The sequence below is a fragment of the Anomaloglossus baeobatrachus genome, chromosome 1 (assembly GCF_048569485.1).
Source record: "Anomaloglossus baeobatrachus isolate aAnoBae1 chromosome 1, aAnoBae1.hap1, whole genome shotgun sequence".
Lineage (NCBI taxonomy): Eukaryota > Metazoa > Chordata > Amphibia > Anura > Aromobatidae > Anomaloglossus > Anomaloglossus baeobatrachus.
This window is the reverse complement of record NC_134353.1, coordinates 17,264,789-17,277,385: the sequence shown is the minus strand read 5'-3', so window position 1 is coordinate 17,277,385 and position 12,597 is coordinate 17,264,789. Positions and strand designations below refer to the sequence as shown.

Genomic DNA, 12,597 nt, shown 5'->3' with positions numbered 1-12,597 from the left:
CTCTGAAGGCTTCACATGTAGATAAATGCAACATCTAATGAAAAGATGACATTATAATCTCATGGCGGTCGCTCTGCATGTAACACTCAGAAGATAACAATGTTATTCAGTGCAGAGCGAGGTGCGGCCCCCCCCCCCCCCCCCAGAGGCCGGGATGTGAGGGGGGCAGCTCCCAGAGGCCGGGATGTGAGGGGGGCAGCTCCCAGAGGCCGGGATGTGAGGGAAGGGGGGGTGAGGGGTATTTACTGACCAGTGATGATTGCAGCATAAAGGGCTTCATGTTCTCAAAATCTCTGCTTGCTCTCAGTGAATGGCAGATTCCTCTGTCGGGGTGGAGGTCCGGTCCTGGAGACGTGAGAAGCCGAGGTCCACCCTGATAGTTGTATCCAGTCGGTTACAATGTAGCAAACCCTCAGCTATGCGCAGTATGGAGGGGTCTTCAGCTGGGGGCCGGTATCAGGGATTCTTGATGTCAGCCGTATAGTTGGACACTTCTATAAGATTGTGATCGGGATCCCGGAAATACACGGACTGGATCTTCCCCACTGCGCCGGTCCGCGACACCGGGCCCTCCTCCAGCGGGACGCCGCAGATCTGCAGGAAACAAGAGGGAAATGTGAGATCACAGGGGTGACGCTCTGCAGCCGGTCACATGGGGGGGAGAGGGCGAGGCTCTGCAGCCGGTCACATGGGGAGAGAGGGCGACGCTCTGCAGCCGGTCACATGGGGAGAGAGGGCGACGCTCTGCAGCCGGTCACATGGGGAGAGAGGGCGACGCTCTGCAGCCGGTCACATGGGGGGAGAGGGCGACGCTCTGCAGCCGGTCACATGGGGGGAGAGGGCGACGCTCTGCAGCCGGTCACATGGGGGGAGAGGGCGACGCTCTGCAGCCGGTCACATGGGGGGAGAGGGCGACGCTCTGCAGCCGGTCACATGGGGGGAGAGGGCGATTCTCTGCAGCCGGTCACATGGGGGGGAGAGGGCGACGCTCTGCAGCCGGTCACATGGGGGGGAGAGGGCGACTCTCTGCAGCCGGTCACATGGGGGGGAGAGGGCGACGCTCTGCAGCCGGTCACATGGGGGGGAGAGGGCGACGCTCTGCAGCCGGTCACATGGGGGGGGGAGAGGGCGACGCTCTGCAGCCGGTCACATGGGGGGGGAGAGGGCGACGCTCTGCAGCCGGTCACATGGAGGGAGAGGGCGACGCTCTGCAGCCGCTCACATGGAGGGAGAGGGCGACGCTCTGCAGCCGGTCACATGGGGGAGAGGGCGACGCTCTGCAGCCGGTCACATGGAGGGAGAGGGCGACGCTCTGCAGCCGGTCACATGGGGGAGAGGGCGACGCTCTGCAGCCGGTCACATGGAGGGAGAGGGCGACGCTCTGCAGCCGGTCACATGGGCGAGAGGACGACGCTCTGCAGCCGGTCACATGGGGGAGAGGGTGACGCTCTGCAGCCGGTCATAGAACTCTCCCACGTTACCTGTAAGCCAATATGGAGTTGAAGGGAACCAATCACCAGATTTGGGGCCTGTAAGCTGCGGCCACCACCAGTGGCTCTTATATACAGAGTGTTGGAATGGTGTATACAGTATAAGAGCCCGGTGGTGGGGGCGCAGCTCATAGGCCACAAATCTGGTGATTGGTTCCCTGTAAACTGAATTGAAAATTCTCAGGAGGATGAACAATGGAAACCATGGAAACCGGATCAATTCTAAGATTCTAATTCCCCTGGAAACATTCCGACAAAACTAACAGGTGTGGAGCGGGGGAGGTGCGACCCGAGACCCAGGAAAGACCCTGGAAGAATTAACTCAGATCCCCCTCCTGTAACCGGGACAGCCGGGGGCGGACATTAACCCCTGCGTGACTGCAGAGTCAGGCCGTGTGTGATGGCGCACGGTCATCATCTCCCGGTTCCCCGCGGGCGGACGTCTCATGCCTATGTCTGACATTCACCAACTGCCGTCTCCTCTAGCACATAGAGAGGATCTATTCCACAAGTGTGTGATCACGTGACCGCTCATCCGCGGGGAATCCATAGTGTGTGATCACGTGACCGCTCATCCGCGGGGAATCCATAGTGTGTGATCACGTGACCGCTCATCCGCGGGGAATCCATAGTGTGTGATCACGTGACCGCTCATCCGCGGGGAATCCATAGTGTGTGATCACGTGACCGCTCATCCGCGGGGAATCCATAGTGTATGATCACGTGACCGCTCATCCGCGGGGAATCCATAGTGTGTGATCACGTGACCGCTCATCCGCGGGGAATCCATAGTGTGTGATCACGTGACCGCTCATCCGCGGGGAATCCATAGTGTGTGATCACGTGACCGCTCATCCGCGGGGAATCCATAGTGTGTGATCACGTGACCGCTCATCCGCGGGGAATCCACAGTGTGTGATCACGGGACCGCTCATCCGCGGGGAATCCATAGTGTGTGATCACGGGACCGCTCATCCGCGGGGAATCCTGATAGTGCGCTCATCACACACAGGATCAAGCAGTCACAGGGACGGGTGACATCTCTTCTCAGCCCCCAAATACTTTTTCCTTCACTAATGAGAATCACCAGGATCGATACCATTAACACTGTGAATCCTGGAGCCTACAGGAGTGAAGACATCAGCCCCCTAATGACCACAGTCCGGGGGTCCATGAGAATCTGTGCAGGATGGCCCTGGACCACCAGGGATCATTGCAGGAACCCTCCCCGTACCACCGTCCTCAGGGGACGCTCCTCACTGATCAGGACCACCAGGGATCATTGCAGGAACCCTTCCTGTACCGCCGTCCTCAGGGGACGCTCCTCACTGATCAGTACCACCAGGGATCATTGCAGGAACCCTCCCCGTACCGCCGTCCTCAGGGGACGCTCCTCACTGATCAGGACCACCAGGGATCATTGCAGGAACCCTCCCTGTACTGCCGTCCTCAGGGGGCGCTCCTCACTGATCAGGACCACCAGGGATCATTGCAGGAACCCTCCCTGTACTGCCGTCCTCAGGGGGCGCTCCTCACTGATCAGGACCACCAGGGATCATTGCAGGAACCCTTCCCGTACCGCCGTCCTCAGGGGACGCTGCTCACTGATCAGGACCACCAGGGATCATTGCAGGAACCCTCCCCGTACCGCCGTCCTCAGGGGACGCTCCTCACTGATCAGGACCACCAGGGATCATTGCAGGAACCCTCCCCGTACTGCCGTCCTCAGGGGACGCTCCTCACTGATCAGGACCACCAGGGATCATTGCAGGAACCCTCCCCGTACTGCCATCCTCAGGGGACGCTCCTAACTGATCAGGACCACCAGGGATCATTGCAGGAACCCTCCCCGTACTGCCATCCTCAAGGGACGCTCCTCACTGATCAGGACCACCAGGGATCATTGCAGGGACCCTCCCCGTACCGCCGTCCTCAGGGGACGCTCCTCACTGATCAGGACCACCAGGGATCATTGCAGGAACCCTCCCCATACCGCCGTCCTCAGGGAACGCTCCTCACTGATCAGGACCACTAGGGATCATTGCAGGAACCCTCCCCGTACTGCCGTCCTCAGGGGACGCTCCTCACTGATCAGGACCACCAGGGATCATTGCAGGAACCCTGCCCGTATCACAGTCCTCAGGGGACGCTCCTCACTGATCAGGACCACCAGGGATCATTGCAGGGACCCTCCCCATACCGCCGTCCTCAGGGGACGCTCCTCACTGATCAGGACCACCAGGAATCATTGCAGGAACCCTCCCCGTATCACCGTCCTCAGGGGACGCTCCTCACTGATCAGGACCACCAGGGATCATTGCAGGGACCCTCCCCATACCGCCGTCCTCAGGGGACGCTCCTCACTGATCAGGACCACCAGGGATCATTGCAGGAACCCTCCCCATACTGCCGTCCTCAGGGGACGCTCCTCACTGATCAGGACCACCAGGGATCATTGCAGGAACCCTCCCCATACCGCCGTCCTCAGGGGACGCTCCTCACTGATCAGGACCACCAGGGATCATTGCAGGAACCCTCCCCATACCGCCGTCCTCAGGGGACGCTCCTCACTGATCAGGACCACCAGGGATCATTGCAGGGACCCTCCCCGTACTGCCGTCCTCAGGGGACGCTCCTCACTGATCAGGACCACCAGGGATCATTGCAGGAACCCTGCCCGTATCACAGTCCTCAGGGGACGCTCCTCACTGATCAGGACCACCAGGGATCATTGCAGGGACCCTCCCCATACCGCCGTCCTCAGGGGACGCTCCTCACTGATCAGGACCACCAGGGATCATTGCAGGGACCCTCCCCGTATCACCGTCCTCAGGGGACGCTCCTCACTGATCAGGACCACCAGCCCCAGACTCAGGGATTGTCTTGACTGATATAGTGTGAACAGGACTCATAGTGGCTGATAACAGTGAGCACACACTGACTCTGGATAATGAGGAGTGCGGACTCATTAACCCTCTCTTGCTGTTTCGCCGGTGACAGACCTGCAGGTGCTGTAGGACGGCGCTGAGCGGGGTCTCGGTGATCAGGCACAGGTCCGCGGAGCCCGGCTTGGGGTGTTTTGCTTTTGGCTCAAATTCCTTCCCAGATTCATGGAGATTAATCTTCTGTATCCCGAACGTCAGCGCCTTCCTGTGCCCCTGAGGAGAGACCGAAAATACACGAGGGGACACGTCAGTAAGAGATCTACCTGTCAGTAACATCATCTACCCGTCAGTAAGAGATCTACCTGTCAGTAACATCATCTACCCGTCAGTAAATGATCTACCTGTCAGTAACATCATCTACAAGTCAGTAAATGATCTACCTGTCAGTAACATCATCTACCCGTCAGTAACGTCATCTACCCGTCAGTAAGAGCTCTACCTGTCAGTAACATAATTTAGCCGTCAGTAAGACCTCTACCCGTCAGTAACATCATTTACCCACTAGCAAGGTCATCTACACGTCAGTAAGAGCTCTACCCGTCAGTAACATAATTTAGCCGTCAGTAAGACCTCTACCCGTCAGTAACATCATTTACCCACTAGCAAGGTCATCTATACGTCAGTAAGAAATCTACCTGTCAGTAACATCATCTACACGTCAGTAAATGATCTCGCTGTCAGTAACATCATCTACACGTCAGTAAGAGATCTACCTGTCAGTAACATCATCTACACGTCAGTAACGTCATTTACACGTCATTAATAGCTCTACCTGTCATTTATGTCATCTACATGTCAGTAACGTAATTTACCCACCAGTAAGGTCATCTACACGTCAGTAAGAGATCTATTCGTCAGTAACATCATCTACACGTCAATAACGTCATCTACCCGTCAGTAAGAGCTCTACCCTTCAGTAACATCATTTACCCACTAGTAAGGTCATCTACACGTCAGTAAGAGTTCTGCCCGTCAGTAACCTCATCTACCTGTCAGTAAGAAATCTACCTTTCAGTAACATCATCTACACATCAGTAAGAGATCTATCCATCAGTAACATCATCGACACGTCAGTAACATCATTTACCCACCAGTAAGGTCAGCTACCTGTCAGTAAGAGCTCTACTTGTCAGTAACATCATCTACACGTCAGTAACAAGCTACCCGTCAGTAACATCATCTACATGTCAGTAAAAACTCTACCCGTCAGTAACATCATCTACACGTCAGTAAGAGCTTTACTTGTCAGTAACATCTACACGTCAGTAACAAGCTACCCATCAGTAACATCATTTACACGTCAGTAACAAGCTACCCATCAGTAACATCATTTACACGTCAGTAACAAGCTACCCGTCAGTAACATCATCTACACGTCAGTAAAAACTCTACCCGTCAGTAACATCATCTTCACGTCAGTAAGAGCTCTACCTGTCAATAATGTCATTTACATGTCAGTAAGAGATCTACCTGCCAGAAACATCATATACCCGTCAGTAGGAGCTCTACCTGTCAGTATCATAATCTACATGTCAGTAAATCCTCTACCCGTTAGTAATGCCTGATACAATACAGTAAGGAAGTCTCGTCAGTAATACTTTCTGTTAGTATTTCACACTACCTGTCAGTAAAATTCTCTATTAGGTGTCAGTAAAACCTTCCTTCAAGATAATCTGTCAGTAAAAGCACTCGTCTATCTGTCACTATGTCCATCTCCTTGTCAGTAAAACTATCTCTTAGATGTCAGCAATTCATTTGATCATTTAGGAATATCTGTTACCAGTCAGTAAAATAATGTGTCAGTAAGATCCACCAGCTGTTAGTAAGCCCTGAGCTTCTAGTTGTCAGTAAGAAAGTTTTTCCAGCCGGTGGATTTCCCAGGGGAGAGTAGGGTCAGTACCTTAAAGGTGACGACGTCCATCCCCAGCACCCGGGTGTAGAAGCCGACAGTCTCCTCCACGCTCCGCACCGTCAGCACCAGGTGATCCAGATGCTTTATACGAAACGGAACCGGAGAGTCCGAAACAAAGCGGAGGAGCCGCGGGCAGAGCTGAAAGAGAGAGCTGTGCTGACATCCTCTGTGCTGCTGTGTAACCAACACCCCCACTATGTAACCCACAGCCTGTGACATCCTCTCCTGACATCCTCTGTGCTGCTGTGGGCTCTGCTCCCTCCTCTCCTGACATCCTCTGTGCTGCTGTGGGCTCTGCTCCTTCCTCTCCTGACATCCTCTGTGCTGCTGTGGACTCTGCTCCCTCCTCTCCTGACATCCTCTGTGCTGCTGTGGGCTCTGCTCCCTCCTCTCCTGACATCCTCTGTGCTGCTGTGGGCTCTGCTCCCTCCTCTCCTGACATCCTCTGTGCTGCTGTGGGCTCTGCTCCTTCCTCTCCTGACATCCTCTGTGCTGCTGTGGACTCTGCTCCCTCCTCTCCTGACATCCTCTGTGCTGCTGTGGGCTCTGCTCCCTCCTCTCCTGACATCCTCTGTGCTGCTGTAGACTTTGCTCAGGTGTATATATGGGGGGGGGGAGACACACATTACCTGGGCTCTGGGTAAGAGCAGGCGGCACAGGGGCAGCATGGTCTGGGGTCTCTGGTCTCGGCTCTGGGGTCTCTTCTCTGGAACGTTCTGTTCTTCAGAATTCTATTAGTTTTTACTTCCTGATGGGGAAGGAGGAAGAGGAGGAGAAGTCCCCGCCCCCTCCACAGCCGGGAGCAGGAGGAGATACAGGTGTAACCTGCCCAGAGCGTCCCAATGATAATCAGTGACCCCCGATAACGTACATTGTTCTGCCCAGAGCACCCCCATAATACAGTGTACGGACTAGAGACCCCCATAACATACAATGCCCCGCACATAGTGCCCTAGTGATATATACATTATCAAATGTCTACATACCAATAATGCACAGTGTATGAGACACTAGAGGGGGCGTAGCAGCAGAGGAAACACTAGAGGGGGGTGCAGCAGCAGAGGAAACACTAGAGGGGGGTGCAGCAGCAGAGGAAACACTAGAGGGGGGGTGCAGCAGCAGAGGAAACACTAGAGGGGGGGTGCAGCAGCAGAGGAGACACTGGAGGGGGGTGCAGCAGCAGAGGAAACACTAGAGGGGGGTGCAGCAGCAGAGGAAACACTAGAGGGGGGGTGCAGCAGCAGAGGAGACACTGGAGGGGGTGCAGCAGCAGAGGAAACACTAGAGGGGGGGGTGCAGCAGCAGAGGAGACACTGGAGGGGGGTGCAGCAGCAGAGGAAACACTAGAGGGGGGGTGCAGCAGCAGAGGAAACACTAGAGGGGGGTGCAGCAGCAGAGGAAACACTAGAGGGGGGTGCAGCAGCAGAGGAAACACTAGAGGGGGGGTGCAGCAGCAGAGGAAACACTAGAGGAGGCGCAGCAGCAGAGGAGACACTAGAGGGGGGTGCAGCAGCAAAGGAGACACTAGAGGGGGGTGCAGCAGCAGAGGAAACACTAGAGGGGGGGTGCAGCAGCAGAAGAGACACTAGAGGGGGGGTGCAGCAGCAGAGGAGACACTGGAGGGGGTGCAGCAGCAGAGGAAACACTAGAGGGGGCGCAGCAGCAGAGAAGACACTAGAGGGGGGTGCAGCAGCAGAGGAGACACTAGAGGGGGGTGCAGCAGCAGAGGAGACCCTAGAGGGGGGTGCAGCAGCAGAGGAGACACTAGAGGGGGCGCAGCAGCAGAGGAGACACTAGAGGGGGGTGCAGCAGCAGAGGAAACACTAGAGGGGGGTGCAGCAGCAGAGGAGACACTGGAGGGGGTGCAGCAGCAGAGGAGACACTAGAGGGGGGTGCAGCAGCAGAGGAAACACTAGAGGGGTGTGCAGCAGCAGAGGAGACACTAGAGGGGGGTGCAGCAGCAGAGGAGACACTAGAGGGGGGTGCAGCAGCAGAGGAGACACTAGAGGGGGGTGCAGCAGCAGAGGAGACACTAGAGGGGGTGCAGCAGCAGAGGAGATACTAGAGGGGGGTGCAGCAGCAGAGGAGACACAAGAGGGGGCGCAGCAGCAGAGGAGACACTAGAGGGGGGTGCAACAGCAGAGGAAACACTAGAGGGGGGTGCAGCAGCAAAGGAGACACTAGAGGGGGGTGCAGCAGCAGAGGAGACACTAGAGGGGGGTGCAGCAGCAGAGGAGACACTAGAGGGGGCACAGCAGCAGAGGAGACACTAGAGGGGGGTGCAGCAGCAGAGGAGACACTAGAGGGGGGCGCAGCAGCAGAAGAGACACTAGAGGGTGCGCAGCAGCAGAGGAGACACTAGAGGGGGGTGCAGCAGCAGAGGAGACACAAGAGGGGGCGCAGCAGCAGAGGAGACACTAGAGGGGGGTGCAACAGCAGAGGAAACACTAGAGGGGGGTGCAGCAGCAAAGGAGACACTAGAGGGGGGTGCAGCAGCAGAGGAGACACTAGAGGGGGGTGCAGCAGCAGAGGAGACACTAGAGGGGGCACAGCAGCAGAGGAGACACTAGAGGGGGGTGCAGCAGCAGAGGAGACACTAGAGGGGGGTGCAGCAGCAGAGGAAACACTAGAGGGGGGTGCAGCAGCAGAGGAGACACTAGAGGGGGCGCAGCAGCAGAGGAGACACTAGAGGGGGGTGCAGCAGCAGAGGAGACACTAGAGGGGGCGCAGCAGCAGAGGAGACACTAGAGTGAGCGCAGCAGCAGAGGAGACACTGGAGGGAGCACAGCAGCAGAGGAGACACTAGAAGGAGCACAGCAGCAGAGTATACACTAGAGGAAGCGCAGCAGAGGAGACACTAGAGGGAGCACAGCAGCAGAGGAGATACTTGAGGGGGCGCAGCAGCCGAGGAGACACTAGAGTGAGCGCAGCAGCAGAGGAGACACTAGAGGGAGCACAGCATCAGAGGAGACACTAGAGGGAGCACAGCAGCAGAGGAGACACTAGAGGGAGCACAGCAGCAGAGGAGACACTAGAGGGAGCACAGCAGCAAAGGAGACACTAGAGGGGTGCAGCAGCAAAGCAGACACTAGGGGGAGCGCAGCAGCAGAGGAGACACTAGAGGGGGTGCAGCAGCAGAGGAGACACTAGAGGGAGCACATCAGCAGAGGAAATGCTAGAGGAGGCACAGCAGCAGCAGAGGAGACACTAGAGGGTGCGCAGCAGCAGAGGAGACACTAGAGGGTGCACAGCAGCAGAGGAGACACTAGAGGGGGCGCAGCAGCAGAGGAGACACTAGAGGAGGCGCAGCAGCAGAGGAGACACTAGAGGGAGCGCAGCAGCAGAGAAGACACTAGAGAGCGCGCAGCAGCAGAGGAGACACTAGAGGGAGCGCAGCAGCAAAGGAGACACTAGAGGGAGCACAGCAGCAGAGGAGACACTAGAGGAGACGCAGCAGCAGAGGAAATACTAGAGGGGGCGCAGCAGCAGAGGGAACACTAGAGGGGGCGCAGCAGCAGAGGAGACTAGAGGCAGCACAGCAGCAGAGGAGACACTAGAGGAGGCGCAGCAGCAGAGGAGGCACTAGAGGGAGCGCAGCAGCAAAGGAGACACTAGAGGGAGCACAGCAGCAGAGGAGACACTAGAGGAGACGCAGCAGCAGAGGAAATACTAGAGGGGGCGCAGCAGCAGAGGGAACACTAGAGGGGGCGCAGCAGCAGAGGAGACTAGAGGCAGCACAGCAGCAGAGGAGACACTAGAGGAGGCGCAGCAGCAGAGGAGGCACTAGAGGGAGCGCAGCAGCAAAAGAGACACTAGAGGGAGCGCAGCAGCAGAGGAGACACTAGATAAGGCGCAGCAGCAAAGGAGACACTAAAGGGGGTGCAGCAGCAGAGGAGACACTAGAGGGGGCGCAGCTGCAGAGAAGACACTAGAGGGAGCACAGTAGCCGAGGAGACACTAGAGGGAGCACAGCAGCAGAGGAAATGCTAGAGGAGGCACAGCAGCAAAGGAGACACTAGAGGGAGCACAGCAGCAGAGGAGACACTAGAAGAGATGCAGCAGCAGAGGAGACACTAGAGGGAGCACAGCAGCAGAGGAGACACTAGAGGAGGCGCAGCAGCAGAAGAGACAGTAAAGGGGGTGCAGCAGCATAGGAGACACTAGAGGGGGCGCAGCAGCCGAGGAGACACTAGAGGAGGCACAGCAGCAGAGGAGACACTAAAGGGGGTGCAGCAGCAGAGGAGACACTAGAGGTACCGCAGCTGCAGAGAAGACACTAGAGGAAGCAAAGCAGCAGAGGAGACACTAGAGGGAGCACAGCAGCAGAGGAGACACTAGAGGGAGCACAGCAGCAGAGGAGACACAAGAGGGAGCACAGCAGCAGAGGAGACACTAGAGGAGACGCAGCAGCAGAGGAGACACTAGAGGGGGTGTAGCAGCAAAGGAGACACTAGAGGGGGTGCAGCAGCAGATGAGACACTAGAGGGAACACAGCAGCAGAGGAGACACTAGAGGAGGCGCAGCAGCAGAGGAGACACTAGAGGGAGCACAGCAGCAGAGGAGACACTAGAGGGAGCACAGCAGCAGAGAAGACACTAGAGGGGGCTCAGCAGCAGAGGAGACACTAGAGGGAGCACAGCAGCAGAGGAGACACTAGAGAGAGCGCAGCAGCAGAGCAGACACCAGAGGGGGCACAGCAACAGAGGAGACACTAGAGGGGGCGCAGCAGCAGAGGAGACACTAGAAGGAGTGTAGCAGCAGAGGAGACACTAGAGGGGGCGCAGCAGCCGAGGAGACACTAGAGGGGGCGCAGCAGCAGAGGAGACACTAAAGGGGGCGCAGCAGCAGAGGAGACACTAGTGTGAGCGCAGCAGCAAAGGAGACACTAGAGGGAGCACAGCAGCAGAGGAGACACTAGAAGCAGCACTGCAGCAGAGGAGACACTTGAAAGAGCAAAGCAGCAGAGTAGACACTAGAGGAAGTGCAGCAGCGGAGACACTAGAGGGAGCGCAGCAGCAGAGGAGACACTAGAGTGAGCGCAGCAGCAAAGGAGACACTAGAGGGAGCACAGCAGCAGATGAGACACTAGAAGCAGCACTGCAGCAGAGGAGACACTTGAAAGAGCACAGCAGCAGAGTAGACACTAGAGGAAGCGCAGCAGCGGAGACACTAGAGGGGGCGCAGCAGCCGAGGGGGCCCAGCAGCAGAGGAGACACTAAAGGGGGCGCAGCAGCAGAGGAGACACTAAAGGGGACGCAGCAGCAGAGGAGAAACTAAAGGGGGCGCAGCCGCAGAATAGACACTAAAGGGGGCGCAGCTGCAGAGAAGACACTAGAGGGAGCACAGCAGCAGAGGAGACACTAGAGGAGGCACAGCAGCAGAGGAGACACTAGAGGGGGCGCAGCAGCGGAGGAGACACTAGACTAGAGGGAGCACAGCAGCAGAGGAGACACTAGAGGGAGCACAGCAGCAGAAGAGACACTAGAGGGAGCACAGCAGCAGAAGAGACACTAGAGGGAGCACAGCAGCAGAGGAGACACTAGAGGGAGCACAGCAGCAGAGGAGACACTAGAGAGGGCGCAGCAGCAAAGCAGACACTAGAGGGGGCGCAGCTGCAGAGCAGACACTAGAGGGGGCGCAGCTGCAGAGAAGACATTAGAGGGTGCGCAGCAGCAGAGGAGACACTAGAGGGTGCGCAGCAGCAGAGGAGACACTAGAGGGAGCACAGCAGCAGAGGAGATACTAGAGGGAGCACAGCAGCAGAAGAGACAATCGAGGAGGCGCAGCAGCAGAGGAGACACTAGAGGGAGCGCAGAAGCAGAGGAGACACTAGAGGGGGCGCAGCAGCAAAGGAGACACTAGAGGCAGCACAAAAGCAGAGGAGACACTAGAGGCAGCACAGCAGCAGAGGAGACACTAGAGGGGGCGCAGCAGCAGAGGAGACACTAGAGGGGGCGCAGCAGCAGAGGAGACACTAGAGGCAGCACAGCAGCAGAGGAGACACTAGAGGAGGCGCAGCAGCAGAGGAGGCACTAGAGGGAGCGCAGCAGCAAAAGAGACACTAGAGGGGGTGCAGCAGCAGAGGAGACACTAGAGAAGGCGCAGCAGCAAAGGAGACAATAGAGGGAGCGCAGTTGCAGAGAAGACAATAGAGGGAGCACAGTGGCAGAGGAGACACTAGAGGGAGCACAGCAGCAGAGAAGACACTAGAGGGGGCTCAGCAGCAGAGGAGACACTAGAGGGAGCACAG

At 57.2% G+C, this 12,597-nt stretch overlaps 1 protein-coding gene across 1 annotated transcript; it reads right to left on the bottom strand.

Annotated features, from left to right (window-relative positions):
• Positions 1 to 358: 358 nt before the first annotated feature.
• GLOD5 (glyoxalase domain containing 5) lies at positions 359 to 7,103 on the bottom strand. The gene is made up of 4 exons (XM_075345926.1): positions 6,977 to 7,103; positions 6,336 to 6,485; positions 4,493 to 4,648; positions 359 to 594 (listed from the first exon to the last, which is right to left on the bottom strand). Exons 1-4 carry the CDS (start codon positions 7,013 to 7,015, stop codon positions 457 to 459), a joined length of 483 nt encoding a protein of 160 aa, XP_075202041.1. The 5' UTR covers positions 7,016 to 7,103; the 3' UTR covers positions 359 to 456.
• Between the last annotated feature and the right edge of the window lie 5,494 nt (positions 7,104 to 12,597).

Excerpts from the sequence above, each read along its gene's own strand:
- GLOD5 (XM_075345926.1), bottom strand. The coding sequence starts at position 7,015 with ATGCTGCCCCTGTGCCGCCTGCTCTTACCCAGAGCCCAG. Across the intron at positions 6,486-6,976 it reads TGCTCTTACCCAGAGCCCAG|CTCTGCCCGCGGCTCCTCCG; the intron begins GTAATGTGTGTC and ends TCTCTCTTTCAG. Across the intron at positions 4,649-6,335 it reads TGGACGTCGTCACCTTTAAG|GGGCACAGGAAGGCGCTGAC; the intron begins GTACTGACCCTA and ends GTCTCTCCTCAG.